This window comes from Lepisosteus platostomus, chromosome 3 (assembly GCF_059453375.1).
Source record: "Lepisosteus platostomus isolate fLepPlt1 chromosome 3, fLepPlt1.hap1, whole genome shotgun sequence".
Taxonomy (NCBI): Eukaryota; Metazoa; Chordata; class Actinopteri; order Semionotiformes; family Lepisosteidae; genus Lepisosteus; species Lepisosteus platostomus.
In genome coordinates, this window is record NC_142613.1 from 30,880,011 (window position 1) to 30,901,874 (window position 21,864).

The 21,864-nt window shown below is 37.7% G+C and overlaps 1 protein-coding gene across 8 annotated transcripts in view; it reads right to left on the reverse strand.

The window, feature by feature from the left end:
* utrn (utrophin) overlaps positions 1 to 21,864 on the reverse strand; it is a 310,852-nt gene that overhangs the window by 102,142 nt on the left and 186,846 nt on the right. For all 8 annotated transcript variants that reach the window (XM_088625185.1, XM_088625187.1, XM_088625188.1 and 5 more), the window contains one exon: positions 6,162 to 6,291. In XM_088625185.1, the coding sequence (XP_088481311.1) occupies positions 6,162 to 6,291 (130 nt within the window). The remainder of the gene's footprint in view (positions 1 to 6,161; positions 6,292 to 21,864) is intronic.

Sequence of the window (21,864 nt, forward strand, 5' to 3'; positions counted from 1 at the left end):
TTTAATTGTATTGCTGTCTCTCGGAGGGTTGGATACATACAGTATATTGAGCAGTTTGCTTCATATTTAATGGAAAAGAAGAACAGATCCACACACTGCAGCACTACAGCAGTGGAGTAACCACCTCTCCAGATCTGCAGGCTGTAATAACTAATGGGGCTGACAGCTCATCATCTACAGCGGGTCGGACTGACCTGCAGTGCCTCCATGAATGGCAAGCCCGAGAAAAACCTCAAGCTACAGAGAAAAGGCTGCTGCTGCTGATCTGTATCATGTCCTACTCGCCCTTGAAAGAATGGATACACGGTAAGGCTGACTGTAGGAGAACTTGGGTGCAACTATCCCCCATTTTTTAACTGAACAAACTCAAAATGTGTTTTAGGATTTGGCACAAAACAAAGCAACTAAATTATAGCAATCAAATGATTATTAACACACTGTAGAATGACTAGACCATGGGGGATGGCCAGAGCCCACTGGTTTGCAGGTTGGATCTACTGTACAAAGGACACTGCCAGTTTGACCTCATACACCTTGCTCAGTGCTGGTTTCAGACAGTGCACAACACATCAGCCTTGAGTGGATCAACCATTTCATCTGTGGATTTCTGCCACTGGCTCAAGAGTGTATCTCAGACAAAGTCACAGATAGTGTCAGATGGCACAGGCTGCTCAGTATGAGAACCAGGATTTTATTGAACTTGAACTTGAACTTGAACTTGAACTTTATTGCCATATGTAACCGGTACTGGTACAATGGAATTCTTACTTACTGAAAGTCTCTCGATTATAAAACAAGTGTAAAAAACAAAACAAAGTGCAAACAGTGCATCAAGACAATGTACAAACAAACAATAGACAATGTGCAAGTAAACATGCAGACAGTTTGAATGTAAACAATACAGACGTGTAAACAATGACTGGAGACGTACAATTAATAAATTACAATGAGGTAGATGGTGATGGTGTAGGTGTGGTCCGAGGGGGATGGCTAAATGTGTTCGCCAGTCTCACTGCTTGTGGATAGAAGCTATTGAAGAATCTAGTGGTAAGTGTCCGTATGCTCTTATATCTCTTGCCTGAGGGCAGTGGGGTGAAGAGCTCATGCCCTGGGTGGTGACTGTCCTCTGTGATGGCCAGAATTCTACCACGGCAGCGGTCCTCATAGAGCTGTTTTATCTCGGTGAGACCACAGCCGATTGCCCATCCAGTGAAGAACAACACAGGAAAAAGATCAGCCCTTGGCTCCAAGAACTAACGAATTCCCCCAATAAGATGAACCACACCTCCTGGAACACTGTGCCGCACAATGAGTGAGATATTGTCTGTTCTCATTGTAGGAAATCTGGACATGTCCTAAAATGTATTTCAGGAAAATTGAGAAATCTGGACATATCCTAAAATGTAGAAAACAATGGAAGTTGGGTTTACTGAAACAGAACACTGCTGTTTTCGCATATGCCTCCTAGAAAGGTTGTTTCCAGACATCAGGCAGTTTACATTTAATGTTGACAAGTACTGTCAAAAAACCCCCGTCAGTTTATGAATTAAATTCTCTTGTAAACAGAAGACATACAAATAAACAGGGCAAACATAAAGGAAATTTAAAGGAAAATGATTTTTATACACATAAGCAGATTAAATTGTTAAATTTTAATTTTTTTAAATTTTAAATTTAACTGTGTACGTAACTAACATACTATTTATTCAGAAATATTATGCATGCTCAAAATCTCAGCTCTCAGCTAGTGACATTTTTTTCTGATTTCACCTTATAATGTATTACATGGGCACTACTGCAACCAAAGTTAAATAAAAAATCCACTACGGAAGGACAAATATGTGGCTCTTATAAACCAAAGCTGCTACATTTCCAGATGTCTTATGTAGGTGAGAAATATTTCTAAATAATTGTCATCCTTGTCCAAGTTCCTGGTATCCCAAATAGTAAGGTCTTCTCAGAAAAATTACTTATTGTAACAGCTAAATTGATTCCACTTTACAAATCAAGACTGCTGTCTCAGGAAATGTCACTTAAGAGGGTGATGTATTGCTGGCTGTGCCCTGCATGACAAACACTTAGAGCAACTGATTAGTTTTGAATGACTTGATTAAAAAGGAAAAGGTGATGCAAGGAGGAAGGAATTAAAATAAAATGTGTATGGTCAGCAGAGAAAGGTGTTCCATTACTTGTTGGCAGTAATAAAAACCTTTCAAACAAATGCAGCAGCACCAGCAGACACATGGAATTGTCTTAGGTTCTGTGACCTTGCTCTGTTAAACCCCTTGAAAACCTCACCCCAACATTGAAGCCAGCATCATACATAGCAGAGAAGGACTTTAATGGCTGATTTAATGATTCTCAATTATACTGGGCATGCTGACTTCTCCACAGGTCAACAAGCACAGAAAGGGGGTGATAAGCAAACCACAGTATCAACATTATCAAAAACCTTGGAGCACTAGAGCAGATATAACAGAACATGTCACTTGTCACAAAAGTGAAGTTCACCATGGCAAATCTCAGAGGACTGTCTCCCACTGCCAACAGACTCCTAAATAGGTTTTAAGCAATTTTCAATTTCTTAATTATACTGGATCCATTGTAGCTCAGGATTAGTAGAAATAATAATAAAAAAATGACACTGTCAGAATTGCAAAAACAAAAACAGCAGAATGAATTGTTATCAAAGTGAGGCTTGTACTGGAAAATCAAATATCTGACCCAGCTACCAATTGCAAATGGAAACCTAGTATGTTGAAACACATTACCACTGGACACAATAGGCCTCTACCAAAAGGAGCCAATCAAGTACCAGGTCTGTGGTCCATCAGTGGTGAAGTGGGTCAAAGCTTTGATTTAAACTGTGGCTTAATTTCTTTAATTATAAAAAAACTGCCCTACAAAAACAGCAAGCATTTGTCAAAAAGCGTTTCTGCACATCTGCTTTCAATTCACATAAAATGTGTGCTAATACTGGTTTGCAGCACTGATGCGAAAATGAAAATTGAAATTACAAAGCTATTATGGAACTTCATGGTGGTAAACAAATAATAACAATAATAATAATAATAATAATAATAATAATAATAATAATAATAATAATGATAAACTTTATTTTATATAGCGCCTTTAACGGTGGCTTCTCAAAGCGCTTTACAGGATGACAATAACAATAAATAAGTAGACTACAACAATAAATAAGAAGATTTCACAAGATAGGACACAATTATAATTACAACAATACAACAATAACAATAGAGGAGACCGTAGAAGGTGGTATTAAGAAGAGCAGAGGGGTAAAGAATGGAACCAGTTAAGTAAAGGCTTTTCCGAAGAAGAAGGTTTTGAGTCTGGATTTGAAGGAGTTTAGAGAAGGTGACTCTCTGATATCCTTGGGCAAAGAGTTCCAGAGCTTGGGGGCATAGCAGGAGAAGGCCCTGTCGCCCATACAATGTAGACGGGCTTGGGGGACAGTAAGGAGGGCAGAATTTAAAGAGCGGAGGTTGCAAGGTGGGGAGTAAGGCGATAAAAGTTAAGACAGGTATTGAGGTACCAAGCCATGTAAAGCCTTATAGGTGAGCGTGAGGATTTTAAAGTCTACGCGGAATTTGACCGGAAGCCAGTGCAATGACTCCAGGATAGGAGTAATGTGAACACTTGCACTAGACCTGGTCAGGATTCTGGCTGCTGAATTTTGGCCATACTGCAGTTTGTTCAGAGTAGATTTAGATACCCCAGCGAGTAGAACATTACAGTAGTCAATTCGAGAGAATACAAACGTGTTGATCAGCTTTTCAGCCACAGTTAAAAATAGCATAGAGGGTAGTCTAGCGATATTTCTAAGGTAAAAAAAGATGTTTTGACAGTATGCTGTACATGTGGGTCGAATGTTAAGCCAGAATCGAATATAACCCCAAGGCTTTTCAATTTTGATTGAAGCTCAAGTATAGAGCCATCTACAGACAGGGTTACAGGACTGGCTTTACAAAGTTGATGGGGGGTACCAATAAGCATGACTTCGGTCTTGTCACAGTTAAGATGAAGGAAGTTTTGAGTCATCCAAATTTTTATGTCAGAGATGCAAGCCTCTGATTAGATAGAATAGAGACAGCCACATCAGTGTCGGGTTTGGTATGGATGTATATTTGAGTATCGTCAGCGTAAAAATGAAAGCTGAGGCCATGTGATCTTAAAAGCTGACCAAGTGGGAACATGTAAATGCTGAAGAGCAAGGGGCCCAGTATTGAGCCCTGGGGGACACCAGACTTGACAAGACCAATTTCAGACCTGTACCCATTGAGAGAGACAAAGTGATAGCGAGCAGTGAGGTAAGACTTAAACCATTTGAGGGCAGTGTCAGAGACTCCAAACACAGTCTCGAGACGAGAAAGTAAGATGTTATGGTCAACAGTGTCAAAGGCAGCACCGAGATCAAGAAGGATGAGTATGGAAAGAGAACCAGAATCAGAAGCTATTAGGAGATCGTTGGTGACTTTGACTAGGGCGGTTTCTGTGCTGTGAAGTTGAGGGAAGCCAGATTGGAGGGGTTTGAAAAGGTTGTTTGTCACGAGGTGGTTATGTAACTGAAGTGAGACAGCACGTTCTAGAATTTTAGAGAGAAAGGGTAAGTTGGAGATGGGGCGAAAGTTGTTAAGATTGTCGAGAGCCATGTTAGGCTTCTTTGGCACGGGGGTAATAGCAGCAGTTTTGAGGACCGTTGGTACAATGCCGGTGCTCAAGGATTCATGTATTATATTGAGGACAATGGGACAGAGAGAAGAGAAACAGGACTGGAATAAAGTGGTGGGAATGGGATCTAAAATAGATGTGGTGAGTTTCATGTGCGTAACTAGTTTGTTTAGGGATGCTGAGTCAAGAAGAGAGAAGCTGGAAAGACGGGAACCAGAGAAGTAGGATGAGGAGGGAGGAGGTATGGAAATTATATCCATAGTGGAGAGAATGTGATGCCGGATGTTGTCAATCTTAGAACTAAAGAAATCTAAGAATGTGTTGCAAAGTTGTGATGAGGCAGGTAATGTGGTAGGGCAGTTTGGCTTGAGCAATCTGTTGATGGTGGAGAAAAGATGTATTTTCTCTTATATTTCTCTTATAAATCTTTTACTATATCTCACAATTTTATCTTATGATAATTCTATTATAATACATTTTTCATAAGTAGTTGTGAGAACATAATGTAAATACACTTGGAAAAAACGCAGAATCTACTGTGTTATTTCAGAACAGCTTCTAATATACCTACAACTTCCCACGATTCTCCTCATAAATCAATGTTGATGCTGTGAATCATCTGACAGTGGATAAAATCCTTTCTCCTAACTGACACACTTTCTGTGTTACCTTGCAGGGCCTAAGGCAGCCTATCCCTCTCTTTACTGTGATATCATAGCCGAAAATGGACAAAATTCATCAATGCAAGCTTTGATCAGATTTACACAATATGCTTCTAATTTCTAACAGTGCTCCTAGAGGAAGTTGTGAGTTTTACATTCTCAGAAGAAAGGTTTAAAGATAGGAGTTCAAAACAAAATATTTTAGTAGAAGCTCAGACTCTGTTTCTTCCTATTGTCCATTAATTCATACCAAAAACACTCAATTGCTTCATTAACTTATTAATCATCAACTTTATCACACTTAAGTGTTTACTTTTCAGTGGTATTGTAAAAAGGTTATTCTCAGTTAGAAACCTGACAATGGGGTCGTGTCACTTGCTGACTATACCTGGGATTCCCCAAGCTGTGGCACACGATTGCCTGACTGTATGGTGGGATACTCAGCCAGGGCTCTCAGCTCTTGGAGAAACAGCGATTCCAGTGGTGCCATTCATTTCATTGAAAGCTGGACCTCTGGTAAGGGACTGCGGACACCTCCTTCTTCTCTCCCCTGCCAGGTTGCAGGGATTGTAGCTGAGACGTGACCACCCCGAAATGGCTATTTCAAACCAGGTGGGTATATCAAAAATAACTACAAATTAAAAAAATATTTGACCCTTTAACACTGTAGAATTGTAGAATGACCAGGGTCAAGAGTGGGTAGTAAACCATTCTTGTAAATTCATGCTGCCACGAATGTGACCTTCTGTGCAGCACATTATTGTCTGCTGTAAAATGTCCCTGTGACAGGGAAGCACACACACTCACCTGTTCTGGGCTGCAAGGTCCTCCGTGGCTCCTCAGGCCCTTCAATGGGTTGGTCAGCCAAGAACATTCTGGCCTGGTCCAAAGTGTTCACCACCATCGACTCTCTGTCCTTCAGCTCAGCTCGCAATGCCTATGAGAAAAACATATAAGGAGAAAAACCACATAAAACTTAGTAAAGCAAATGTTAGGTTGCTTTCAACAAAATCCTGCTGAAAACAGCTATCAGAACCTAAAGCGTGCAAACAGACATACAAGAGGAAATGCTAGAATATCAAGTAAAAAAATATTTATCAACTATTTGTTTAAGTTGTTACCAGAAAAGTAAGTGAAATTAGAATGAATGTCTAGGGTCTACCATGAGACTACAGTTTCAAATGGAAAACAGTTACAGCCTATAAAAAATGCATACACAAATGCACATTCATACAAGTAATATTTTACCTTACAAGAGATTAACCATTTACAAGAGATGGTAATGTCATGCAATGTATTAAATATATGCTTACATATTGTGGAGTCTGCATTATCAATTTTAATACAATACTTTTTATCTTTATAGACACATTTGAGATCTCAGAAAGATTTTATGAAAAATCAAATAGAAAAGGTGCCTTAATATTTCAGCTGCATCATTATTAGATACACTTCTAATTCAGGTGCTGAATTAAATTTGCCAGGCATAATAATAATGTTGCTTTATTGCCCTATACAATTTCTTGCATTAGGAATTCATCTTTTCGCATACCCCAGCTTGCTCTCCATGAGACACAGACACACAGACAGGGATAGAAACTTGGGGTCAGAGCACAGGGTCAGCCATTGTACAGCGCCCCTGGAGCAGTTGGGGTTAAGGGCCTTGCTCAGGGGCCCAACAGAGTAGAATTCCTCTGCCGGCTGCGGAATTTGAACCGGCAACCTTCCAGTCACAGGCACAGATCCTTAGCCACAGAGCCATGCCAAAAAAAGGTCCACAAAAACCTTAATTACTTTGTGAAATGTATGTTTAATTTATAAAAATGTATAACGTTTGAGTTTGAAAAAATCTGAATGCATTTTAAAAAAGTGAATTACTACAGTCAATATTTCTGTAAATCTGCACGCAGAATTAGCTAATCTGATGTGATGCATTTGGATTCACAAACTAATAATAATGATAATGTTGCTTTATTAGCCCTATACAATTTCTTGTATTAGGAATTCGTCTTTTCGCATACCCCGGCTTGCTCCCCATGAGACACAGACACACAGACAGGGAGAGAAGCTTGGGGTCAGAGCGCAGGGTCAGCCATTGTACAGCGCCCCTATAGGCAACATGTAACTGAAGACATAAAAAAAACCCCAATATAGTCAACAGAAGATGTGTGTGCCAACATTCAACTGAATAATATGTCACCAGTCAGCGGAGCGACACACGTGTCACCAGTCAGTGGAGCAACGCACGCGTCACCAGTCAACAGAGTGATATTAATTTTAATGATCAATGCTGGCACTTTCTAATTAATGAAAAAAAAAACATGACAATGCAATATACTACAGTATATTTGAACAATAAAGATGAAAAAGGTTGTCATTTTTAAAGGATCCAACTCAAATTGATAACAATGCTACAGAACTGATAACATGCTACATCACAACATCCATTTACTGCTTCAGTTACTTTTACACAATTGTGAAATGATAGGCCCGTACGATAGCAACTGAATTGATTTTTTAGTCCTCCTTAGAAGCATTGATTTAAAACTTGTAGTTTTACAGCATAACCTTATTTTGTTGTAGAAAACCAACCATTTGTCATTTGCAAGGGGCAAGAGTTACAATCTTAATTTAAATGCATGGTAAACAGCTTTCACCAGTTATTCTTGGTGGACAATACAGAAGATCATTAAGAATTTAAAATGCAGTATAAAGAGGCCTTTATGGTCTTGTTTCTTTTACCAACAACATAGTACAGACACATCATTAAGTATGCATAGCTTCTCTTGACCATGCTGCTTAACAATATAATTATTAAGACACGCTTTCAAGATATTAACGGAATCACAAGGAAACACACACTTGAAAAGAAGTGGGAGAAAAAGAAAAACAACTCAGTCACATAAAAAGATGTTTGCAAAAATTATTTCTATAGATCAGTTAAGACGCTGATTACAATTTCACTGAATTGCACACATTATATTCAGTGTTTAAAGATTCTGAGTTCATCACGCAAAACTGAATATTTTTTCTTGACTGTATTACCTGAGTACCAGTCTCTTGACAGCACCATAGAAATGATAAAATGAAGTACCAATAAATACATTCATAAAATAAAATGGGTTACTCCTAAAAAGATCTGAAACTTAGAATGAATAAATTAGCAAAATGACTACCATCAGTAATACAGCAGACATCCTGTATATAACAAGCAACTTGTCCTGTAACTCCATTGATATTTCACCCTCAAATAAGTCAAAGTACTTCTGTCAAAAAACGTCATGTTCCTCATTACCTCTTATGGTGGTGTGGTGTAATACACAATTCTTGTTGATCAAAGCCCCCACGCAAAGCTTGCTGTGTGATCCAGATTTGCACTCAATCTAGGGGCAGCCCTAGCACAAAGTAGAACTATTGCAACTGTCAATGCTCTCCTGACTACTACAGTAAGTATTCCAAAGAAAGTTACAGCTTTACCAATATTAAGACTAAAAATGCAGGTAACTTATGTTTCCTCTACCTTGTCGTCTCAATAATATAAATAACACTTTCTATTGCCTAGAAAAATTCTGTTTTTCTCATACTTTTTAAATTAATTTTGTAAAACATACACCAAAATACCAAAAAAAGCACAAATGATTGCTCACACAAATGGTTTGGAGAAGGGGGGGGGGGGGGGGTGAGTAAACAAGTTCAAAACAACAAAAAATGCATCTAAGATGTTTTTATCAGCAAAATGCTAAGATTCACAATTTTTAATTACAACAACACAGTGTGCACTTTCTGTATGCCTTTGTGTTATAAACACAGAAGACAGCAGGTTACATATCTGATTCAATTCTCTTTCTCTTTGTATTACAACCTGCCTTGACAATAACAAAAGACAATAACAGAAATGTTTTTGTTTTTGTGTTGTAGATGTTATTTTTCCTTGCCATGAGAAAGAAATGAAGGAGGATTTCAGGACTAAGAAATTGTGAAGTTCAGGACCAACACCAACCTAGCTTCTCTGAAAAAGCAATGATTAATAATTGTTTTTTTTCTGACAGCCCTGAGAATTTCCTATTCAGGGATGTGCGATTGAAATTTAACAAGAGGATCAAAAATGACAAATTGTCAATGTGTGCTTTTGAAAGATGTTCCAGAAAGGCATCTTTTGTAATAATTAATGGAGAAGGAAAAAGTGAACCTTCAATGAAGAGAGTTTAGGTTTGAGACATTTTAATCAGCCAAGATGTTTCAGAACATGCAGTACAGCAAATATTACCGTAGCAACCACAGAAATAGATTTGCTGGAGTATACACCATTGTCACAGTCTGCTCCCCAAGTTAATGGGATTGCTATATTGATAAGATTCCTTTCTTTAAAAGCACAACATCTCACCTCACCAACACCTGGAATTGAGGAGTCTACTTCCTACCATTGAGCAGGTGTCCCTGGTAATTTTGGAACTGTTCAGCTCAATATAAACCAAAGGCGCTTGATACTGCCTCTAATACCTTATCATTTCTATTCAGTGCATTAGTCAATGGGATTAAATATATTCCACAATAGACAGGATGAAACAATTATCAGATAAAAGGGGGCTGTATTCAAAATAAAGGTCTGTATTATTTCAATGGGTTGAAATATAAGTCACTTTGGATAAAAACTTCATACTAATAAGTCTTTGAAAATAGGTGTATTTCCAGAATTTCCTAGTTTCTTTCACGTGCCTAAGAAACAAAAAGTTATATAAGAAGGCTAGGTCCCTTGGTATAAAGAATAAATAGCATTATAAAGTTTGAGTTGTACAGGTGAAACATTATCTTAGGTTTTTAGGCCTTAAATTAAAGACATTCATATTATTTGCTTATGTGCATTCCATGTCTTAAGTAGACAGCTACTGTATTTGAGCATATGCGATAATCAGTCACAGTGGGGCCATCAATGAAAACATGTTCTAATGAAATGTAATGAAGAGATCTCTGATACTTTGTTGTGCTGTTGAGCACATTATAAAAAGTATACATTGCAATCAGATTTATCTGTCTAACAGACTCACTCTGACATAATAATAATAATAATAATAATAATAATAATAATAATAATAATAATCATAATCATAATCATAATCATAATAATTCCTTACACTTATATAGCACTTTTCCAGACACTCACTCAATGTGCTTTACAGGTAATGGGGACTCCCCTCCACCACCAATATGCAGCATCCACCTGGATGATGCGACAGCAGCCATAGTGCACCAGTACGCTCACTACACTCCAGCTATCAGTGGGGACGAGAACAGAGTGATGAAGTCAATTCATAGATGGGGATTATTAGGAGGCCATGATTGGTAAAGGCCAATGGGAAATTTGGCCAGGACGCTGATGTAACACCCTTGTTTTTTTCGAGAAACGCCATGGGATTTTTAAAGACAGAGTCAGGGCCTCAGTTTTATGTCTCATCTGAAGGACGGTGGATTTACAGTATGGTGTCCCCTTCATTGTACTAGGGATATATGACCCAGAACACAAGGTAAGCACTCCCTACTGGTCCCACTAACACCTCCAGCAGCAACCTTAGTTTTTCCCAGGTCTCCCATCCAGGTACTGACCAGGCTCACACCTCTTTAGCTTCAGTGGGTTGTCAGTTGTCAGTTGCAGGGTGATACGGCTATTATCTTGGTGATATTATCCTATAAAGCACACATCTAAATACATAGTTTTGCAAACAACAGTGAAAAATCCCTCTATTTTCCCTCAACACTATTTTGACTGGCTAAAAAAGGACCATCTGTTTAAATAAGCTTAAAAGTGGAAACTTTCAGGTCCAGCTGAGTGTTCACTGATGTCAAAATCATTACAAGACAGTACAGACAAAGTACTAAATTCTGAAAATGAATGAAGGAACACAAGCAAATCTAGTATGATTACACCTGTCCCATTTATCTGTCTTTTAAATGCAGTAAACAATTCACTACAACAATCTCACATTACATTAGATGTTAAATACATGTTCCTAACATTATTACAACAAAAACTACACCATTATGATGGAGTCTGCTAGCAGAATCTGTATGTTACTCTGTATCCATATAGTGGGTGGAGCTGTGAACTCCTGCTGAATTCAGATGCTAAACTCTAAAACCTTCACACTTGCTTTAGTACAGATGCTTCTCCCTCTCTGTGCTGAACTCTCATCTTCAACATTTGCATGTAAGATACTGCATGCTTTATTGTTTCAATCTGAATGAATTTGCTTAAAAAATTACAATTATAATAATGAGTGAACCTTCAGGGAAGCACAGTGTTATGGTGTCCTGGATTTGACTCTGATTTGGGATGCCTTCTGTGTGAAGTTTCATTTTGAACCTCCTCCCATGCTATGTTATCTACATTGTTTTTATGTTTGTGTGTTTCCTTGGTGAATGACTGGCATGCCGTATAGGGTTCCCAATGCTGGACCTGGAGGACCACAGGCCTGCTTATTTTTTATTCCAGACAATCTCTCATTTACACATTTGAACCACTGACTGACTTAGTTATATAATTAATTTAAACTATTTTTCTTATCACATCACACCAGCTATTCCTGATTTTCAAAACGGCTTGGGATACAGTAGGCAAGGATTTTTGCTTTTTCCAAGTTTAATTTCATGTGAAAATGGTATCAATTTCGATTGGAAGTGAATAGGAAAGATATTTTTCATTACCCTGGTGCAGCAGGCCCACCCTCAGCTACAACTGCTAGAAATGCCTTTCTCAGTAAGGAAACTAGTGCAAAGGTCAGGGTTAGGACACAATCTGATAAGTGGTTTTGATCTCACTTCACAATACTTCTGAAGAATACTTAGCTGTAAAATCCTAAAGTAAAATAAAATCTGTTTTTCTTCTTTTTCTACTGCTGGTTAACTGAAATGACTGTGATGATTATCTGGTCAGCGGTGTCATCACACATCAGTGACCTATAAATGCACAATGATGGTCCTATTAAACTTGTAAAAATGTATCTCAGTCGAAAAGCATTAAGAGCTTTCATTTTTTTGCTGCTGTTCTTTTAAACTGATAAGAAAATATATATTTTAAAATGTCCTATGAACTGTTATCATCTACATCATGATACAAAGGCCAGAACATGTAATTCGTTAGCAATCATTATTCCAGCATGCTTATCTGTCTTATTTATATTACTGGATATGTGTTATGTACAATGAATTACTGGAGTCTGGCTGCTGCTCCTCTCGCTCCTCTTTTTCCTCTGTCTCCCTAGTTTTAATTTATTTATTTAATTCCACCGATAACACGTTGGCAGTTTTCAGTGACAAATTAGACCCATCTCCTAAAATTGATTAAATAATATGAAAACCCCATCATAAATGAATTTTCAGTATTGTCTCATTTACTTTGAAGCACTGAGGGCAAACATTACAACACTTATCAGGATTAAATTCTTTTAATTGGAAAGATTCATTAAGAACAGAGAGAAGAGTGGATGGGGGGCAAATTAAAAATCAATGAGTCACCCAGAATAATCCACACTAATAGCATAATGGCTGAGGTTACGGCATTGACTCCACCCTTTTAGTTACAGGATGTAGTATTATATATCCACAAGCATTCTCTCCTTTTACAATGAAGTAATCAGAGGAAGCAAAGTGTGCCCTTACAAGGAGAAGGTTCAAAAATAGCAGATTTAGACTTTTCCTGCGACAAGATTTTGTCCTTGGTGATGAGGCAAAGGTTTGGGAATGTTGCCTAATTTTATAGTACCCAAGGATTTCTTAATTACTATGGAAACGCTAAGCTTAAAAAACTGCAGTATAATTTCACTCACTGCCAGTTTACATGACAAACTTTTTTTTACAGCAGTTGATTTTTGCTAACGTACTTTAAAGCAATGTATATATGCACAAATACAGCTCTGAAGCACATTTTCAATTACATTGAAAGCATCTTTGTTTGGAGCTGAGGATACTTAAGAAAGCCTCCAAACAAACCCTTATTACGGTAAAAGGGTATGTATAAATGAAATTCCCATTAGTTATTCTGACAGACTTAAAAGCAAATACGTGCAATTCGAAAATGACAAACAATGAGACAGTACCACTGAGTGGTATCATGAAAATGGATTACCATCAATATGAATACAGAAAAGACTGAAACTAAAAGGAGTTTCACAGAAATATTAGAAATATTAATGTTAACTGATTCTCATACTGCATATGTGGAACAGCACATAAAAGGAAACACAGCCATATGAAATATAAAGATCCTTTACTGACATAGTTATTAGATTTATGTTTTTTTATTAGAAACCGTGTGTCCAGTCAAGGGTAAGGCCCTGATATATTCTATATTCTGTGCCACTGAGCTACAGTATTAGTGTCATGGGACTGAGATACATTTAGATGTGATCAAAATGTGATCTGACTGACAATGCAGAATACTAAACAGGATGTTAATGAGCATCAAGAGTTCCAAATAACCTACTTCCAGTCACTAAGGGGTTTGCTATAGTTACTGGAAATTTTATCAAGAAAGGCTGCAGAAATCTCAGTGATACTTTTGAAGAATAAATATTGCATGATAAAGAAAGACCAAACATTGAATGAGTAAATATGTATATAATTTGTAGAAGCACTTGTTAACAGGTGACTTTGCCCCTCGTCTCCAGCTACTTGCTGTTTAAATTCAACGGACTGCTAATTCTATATCATCACATGTGCTGCCTGCTATGCACACTACATATAAATCAGGACTCTGCTTCTATTAAAAAAACATTTTAGAAATGCTTTTCTAAAATGATTTTTATAACTATCTATTACCAGAAAGCTACATTTCCTGGCAAGAGTCAGAGTAACCTGGAACCTCTCCCATGAGCATTGGGCTAAGGTGGAACCGAGAGCATAAGACTGCCCTCCCTCTGGATGAACAATTTCAGCAGAGCCATGAAGACACAGCACCTATTTAAAATAGTCAGTCAAACCTAGCCAATACAGTATGTCTCTGGAAAGTGGGGAAAAAAGCTCAAGGAGAAATCCACATGGACAAAGGACGAAGAAAGATCTCACACTCACATTGCAGACAGAAGGTTACCCAGTCTTGTAATTTTAGCTATGATGCTGTCTTAAACATCTTATACATATTAAAGTAAGTTTTAGTTTCATGACACAGTCAAAAGTAGGGTTCCACTTAAGCTTAGTCACCAAAGAGTGTAAAAGAAGGTTTAATTGAGATATTCTGTCTGGACATCACCTTATTAAACAAACTGGGCCCCATTTTTAAAGCCTGCTGAGTTTCTTCTCAGGGAGCTTTTATGTGGAATTGTTTATGAAGGTTTGGGAGGGATAGGAGCAATTAAATTCTCCTTCATCTCCGATACTCAAATGCAAAATTTTGAGAAAAGCTCCATATCTCAGTAAGCCCCTCTCTAATCCTTATATTCCTCCTTCAGCTACGCTCCTCCTCCCCACCACGATGTTTGCGGCTACCCTTGGTTAAACCCACACTCTTTGATGGGGTTCCACAGGCCACATGGTTGACCCTAAGGCAAAAAGGCTTGATTCCTAACTTCTCAATAAAACCCCTAAGTTTCTTGCCAATTTGCATTATTTGGGGAAAAATGTATTACTAAATCCACAAAATACAAACAGAAGTTGAAAATACAAAATTCATATTGACACAAAGCACAACTATGCTATATTAACTACAGATTAAACCCTCTTTGAGACTACCTATCAGGAAATAACAAAACTGCAAGGAACTTAAAGGTCACATTTATTTTCACAAAGATCATCTATATGCTGAATCCACAATATGAAGCTTAACCAAATGTTGTGGTTCAAGTCACAGCAACCTTGGCAGAATTATTTACTGCAGCTATAAGGAATACTGTCATTTACAGCAAGATATACCTTACACAATCACAAGGGGCCTAAATGTCCATCTTATCCCCCACATGTCCCTTGCTGATAAGGTAGTAAACAATTGATAAGATCATGTGGAGGCCTTTAGTTATTTTCAGCTGTTTCTATCAAAGAGGTTATGTGAACCTTACAAATGTTAGAAAAACGATCTCATAATTTTGACAGACAGCCTGTGGTCTGTGTGCATCATTTCTTTGATTAAAAGAACCTACTTCATGCATGATTTTACATTATCAACATTTTATCTGGTGATGTCAGAGTCAATTGCTCTGCTTCTTTTGAGAAGCGGAACAGCCATCTGTTTCAAATGACATTTACTTTCCTGCCAGACTAGACTAGATGTTTCCTAACTGCCAAATTAAAGCAATTAACCATTAATTAAGTCTGAACTTTAATTAAGCATTAAATTCAATTAAAGTGTGTTAGGTATTTAATATCATTAATCAAAGATGTTGTATTATTTATTAGGACTTGAAACAGCTAAGACTGTCTCATTGTGGCCTTCTGCAATTATCTTACAGAGTTAAGCTATCTTTTCCATTTGAGCCTTTTCAAGAAGTACACATTGTTAAACAAGTAGCAGTCCAAAGCAGTGTTTAACATTGCCACACTCTTGCACTTAAAAGCATGTGTGTTCTTTACATTTCATACGTTTCATCCTACAAATCATAAAATATTGTGTATAATTAAATATAGGAGTAATAATACTTATTATAAACAAACCAGGATGGGAAAAAAAAACAACTAGAGAATATAACAAAATCATTAATCATCTAGGAAGCAGTTCTCAGAACACTTAATTTGTCACAACCTAAAGAAATTCCATTTGTCTGTTATTTCTTAAGTATGGTTTCACTATTAATGTAACCTATTCCATTCCTTTCCTGTCACATAGGAAATGTGAATTTATTGTGATTTTTCTGTTTTTGTTCACAAAGAAGATGTTATTGAAAACAATTTTCCTTAATTCTAGCATGCTATATCAACAACACAGAACAACTGAACTTTATATTTGCCTTAAGACTTAGGATAATAAAACTCAAACTCAAAAAGATATGCTGTAAGATTCACTAATTTATTTATTACAGGATCTTCATATCTCTTAAAGAGCCTGAAAACATAATTTAATTGGTGTTAAGTGAGGTACTGTTAAGGATTAGTTATTCAATGACAGATCAAATTCTTAGTTCCTAAACCAGCCTGACTTTTAATTCCAAAAATCAGTCAGAACTCATGCATTGCCTATAAATCAATACACTTCAAGGGCAGTGACTGTCTAGGAGCTGAAGTGTTCTTTTAAAGTGAGAATGCAATCCTGTTGTCTTACACACTATTCAAGCTTATCTTGTCCAAACAGTGCTAAAGACAGTCACTCAATTTGAAAGCATCCAAAAGCCTTGTATAAAAGATAATGGCTTAGTTCCAATAATCAAGTATGTGGTACTGTATATCATTTTGTTCATAACAGTAAGTGTCACTGCAGCAAATGTTTAATTGTTATGGAAAAACTGCAAGATATGGATAGCTCCATAAGCCCACTCAGTACAGGAAATAGCTCAAACATCTTCATCAGACAAACCCATCAATACTTACAAAAGATAATTCTACAATCGCCACAAGAATCAGAAACTAAGGGAAGTTCAGAATTCTAGATAAAGTAATTAAATAACAAGGGAAAACAATACCAATGCTATAAAAAACTAAATACATAGCTCTGGGAAATTTGGCCCTGGTGTGTTCTTGTCTGTCTCTCCCCTGCAATGGAATGACATCCCATTCAGGGTGTATCTCACCTGGTGCCCTTTGCTTGCTGTGTTACGCTTTGGTTGCCCTATGACTCTGAATTGGATGAAGTGTTTAGAAAATGAATAGATGGCTGTATGGACACATAAACCTACAGTATTTTCATTGTAGTATTTCAGTATAATGTAGGTTGCCCCAACTTTTTGCTTCCCAGCACCGCAGGTGCCAAGAGGTTTTAACCAGTATTTAACATGGATGCTTATTAAAATATATTGTTAGTGAAGTCAACAATACATTTTTAACATTCGGTCAACAGAGGCTAGACATTTTAAAGTTATGTGATAATGAAGCAATATTATGAAGAACACAACCAAATAACCCAAAGTGATGAATTTTGTCTTCCTACAGTATGGCAGGGCTCTGAAAGGAGGTACATCTGCTACTAAGGTAGTGAAAACAAGATTGTCCCCCCAGCTAGTGTTGTTGGAGCTCATTATCTCAGGACAAATCGAGCTAGTGAACAGGGCCTAGCATGGTACTGAGCTCCCCCACTAAAGGTGAGCAAGGTGATGGTGGATCATTAGGAGGCACAGTTCCACTGTGCCCTGCTGAGCTGAAGAATCTAAACACCACAGGCTAGTGGGAGCCAGATTAAAGAGCTTTAATAAGTATTCTATTCATTCCATCCACCATCTGTATGCCTAGCTTGGAAAAAAATGTCACAAAACAATCTGCAGAACAATCTAAAAAAGCATTATGTAACAGAATATGATTAGTAAATAGGAAACAGGCAAACAGACTTGTTCTGAGTGAATATAATTTTTTTTATTTCAATTTAACAATCTGCTTATTTTTACAATCTACAGCTACCAAATGGCCTAGAAGGCCTAAATCTTCTCCTTGTCTGTAACTGTCCCTATTTTCTTACATTCTCCCATTTATTCACAAATACTTTTGCACAATCAAAATAACTCCTCACTGAGAATGAAAATGATTGCTTTTAGGACATACAACAGTGCAGAAATATTCATCCTTTTGTGGTCAGCATATGTGCAACAAGTTGATTTATCTTAATATTCCATTGTCTCTGAGTAATTTCCATTACATGTAGACTGATTAGCAGTTCCACTACCAATTTAATTCAATTCCATATCTCTGATCGGTAATTAAGTAGTATGTCAGTTAGCTCTCAGATGTAGAGATGAATTCTGGGAAAGCAGTTGTGAGACCTAAAGTTATAATTACCAAAAGCAAAATACATAATTATGTAACTTCAGCTCAAATAGCTTTTTTTGCGATTATGGGATGATTCCTTTTGTTTGTTGCAAAGGTGTGTCCTGATTTGTCTCTCACTATGTACTCTCTAAAGAAGCACAATACTTCTCCCCTCTCGTGAGGCTGCACTACCTTTGTCTCTTCTGGCTTTTATTCAAACTGAGTTTTTATTTAATAAATCTTATTGGCCCATTAATTGAACATACTGATTTATTTTAACACCACACTCACAAATCTCCTTTACATGTGTAATTTACCAAAAAGTGAGCAGAAAAACTTCAATTTGGTTTGAAATGGTTATTATCCCAGCTTTCAAAACCACTCTTATTCATTAATGATTTGCAGACACAGGTGGGAATGAGGCTTACAAATGTTTCAGAACAGGTTTTAACATTAACAATCAAGGTGAATAGCATATCTAATAAAGAATAAAAAAAGGCTTATCAAATATCTAATAAAGAATAAATAAAGAATGTTTTTAACTGTATACTGGTAAATGAAAAAAAGAAAATCATTAAACGTTTACATTTTAAAAAGAAGTATTGGCCTGTTGCCTCTGCATGTGCTGGAGACCAGCAATTATTGCAGACTACTACACATTTTTTATCTGCAAAGTAACTGATGATAAATGAGCACTTTAAATATTGACAACTATAAATAAATAAATAGTGGGTATTTATCAGGTATATTGATTATTTCTTTTGTGAATGTTGAAAATTCTGCATTATCATGGAGCAGAAATGGCAAGTGTATGCACACGGATAACTAATTCAAAGTCTTAAGAATGCATGCATTAATGCAAATTCAGTAATCTCGAGGACTAGAATAAAAGATTCCTGTTCTAATTAAAACACTTTTTTAAGTGGCATTCAAATCAAAGAGTTCAAATTTCAGTTCTTTTCAGCTCTGTCAAGACCAACATTCTGTATTGGCTTCTTGAAAGTACAAAAAAAATCACAAAAAACTAGAAGATGATTACTCTCTATATTAACAGGATTGAGAAAAAATAAGACATATCAACCAAAGACTTGGATCACACAGTTCATCTTAATTAAGTTAATAATATAAAAATCAATTTGATATCATCTTTGTACTGTGCTTTCTGACTAGACAACCAACTTCTAACCTTACCAATTATAAATCTTCGTAACACTCTACATGAAAGAGGCTTAAAACAAGTATTTGTGCAAATGACTCCACATGCACAGAATATTTTTTTCCAGTTCAGTAGAAGTCAAACTTTCAGCTGAAAGCTAGGTGCAGAGTTCCAGGCACCTGCCTGCATCTGCACAATATGAAAATGATGGGAGACTCCAAGACTTTAGAGCTGACAAGGACGTTCTGCAGATGCAACTCCGTAAGAGTGATTATAATAATAATAATAATAAACTTTATTTTATATAGCGCCTTTAAAGGTGGCTTCTCAAAGCGCTTTACAGGATGACAATAACAATAAATAAGAAGACTACAACAATAAATAAGAAAATTTCACAAGACAGGACACAATTATAGTTACAACAATACAACAATAACAATAGAGGAGACCGTGGAAGATGGTATTAAGAAGAGCAGAGGGGTGAAGAATGGAACCAGTTAAGTAAAGGCTTTTCTGAAGAAGAAGGTTTTGAGTCTGGATTTGAAGGAGTTTAGAGAAGGTGACTCTCTAATATCCTTGGGCAAAGAGTTCCAGAGCTTGGGGGCATAGCAGGAGAAGGCCCTGTCGCCCATACAATGTAGACGGGCTTGGGGGACAGTAAGGAGGGCAGAATTTGAAGAGCGGAGGTTGCGAGGTGGGGAGTAGGGCGATAAAAGTTCAGACAGGTATTGAGGTGCCAAGCCATGTAAAGCCTTGTAGGTGAGCATGAGGATTTTAAAGTCTATGCGGAATTTGACTGGAAGCCAGTGCAAGGACTCCAGGATAGGAGTAATGTGAACACTTGCACTAGACCTGGTCAGGATTCTGGCTGCTGAATTTTGGACATACTGCAGCTTGTTCAGAGTAGATTTAGATACCCCAGGGAGCAGAGCATTGCAGTAGTCAATTCGAGAGAATACAAATATGTTGATCAGCTTTTCAGCCACAGTTAATGATAGCATAGGGCGTAGTCTTGCGATATTTCTAAGGTGAAAAAAAGATGTTTTGCCAGTATGCTGTACATGTGGGTCGAATGTTAAGCCAGAATCGAATAGAACCCCAAGGTTTTTCAATTTTGATTGAAGCTCAAGTACAGAGCCATCTACAGACAGGGTTACAGGACTGGCTTTACGAAGTTGATGGGAGGTACCAATAAGCATGACTTCAGTCTTGTCACAGTTAAGATGAAGGAAGTTTTGAGTCATCCAAATTTTTATGTCAGATATGCAATTAGATAGAATAGAGACAGCCACATCAGTGTCGCGTTTGGTATGGATGTATATTTGAGTATCGTCAGCGTAAAAATGAAAGCTGAGGCCATGTGATCTTAAAAGCTGACCAAGTGGGAACATGTAAATGCTGAAGAGCAAGGGGCCCAGTATTGAGCCCTGGGGGACACCAGACTTGACAAGACCAATTTCAGACCTGTACCCATTGAGAGAGACAAAGTGACAGCGATCAGTGAGGTAAGACTTAAACCATTTGAGGGCAGTGTCAGAGACTCCAAACACAGTCTCAAGACGAGAAAGCAAGATGTTATGGTCAACAGTGTCAAAGGCAGCACTGAGATCAAGAAGGATGAGTATGGAAAGAGAACCAGAATCAGAAGCTATTAGGAGATCGTTGGTGACTTTGACTAGGGCGGTTTCTGTGCTGTGAAGTTGACGGAAGCCAGATTGGAGGGGTTCGAAAAGGTTGTTTGTCATGAGGTGGTTATGTAACTGAAGTGTGACAGCACGTTCTAGAATTTTAGAGAGAAAGGGTAAGTTGGAGATGGGGCGAAAGTTGTTAAGATTGTCGAGAGCCATGTTAGGCTTCTTTGGCACTGGGGTAATAGCAGCAGTTTTGAGGACCGTTGGTACAATGCCGGTTCTCAAGGATTCATGTATTATATTGAGGACAATGGGACAGAGAGAAGAGAAACAGGACTGGAATAAAGTGGTGGGAATGGGATCTAAAATAGATGTGGTGGGTTTCATGCGCGTAACGAGTTTGTTTAGGGATGCTGAGTCAAGAAGAGAGAAGCTGGAGAGACGGGAACCAGAGAAGTTGGATGAGGAGGGAGGAGGTGTGGAAATTATATCCGTAGTGGAGAGAATGTGATGCCGGATGTTGTCAATCTTAGAACTAAAGAAATCTAAGAATGTGTTGCAAAGTTGTGATGAGGCAGGTAATGTGGTGGGGCAGTTTGGCTTGAGCAGTCTGTTGATGGTGGAGAAAAGATGTCTGGGATTGTTTTGGTGATTTTCAATGATGTGAGAGAAGTAGGTGGATCTAGCAGACTCTATAGTAACCTTATAATCAGATAAGTAATCTCTCCAGGCCTGATAATGTACATTTAGGCCGGAAAGACGCCACCTACGCTCAAGTTTGCGAGAGGCTGCCTTCATGAAACGCAGATGGTCATTGTACCAGGGGGCAGGGCGAGAGAAGGAGATGGTTCGA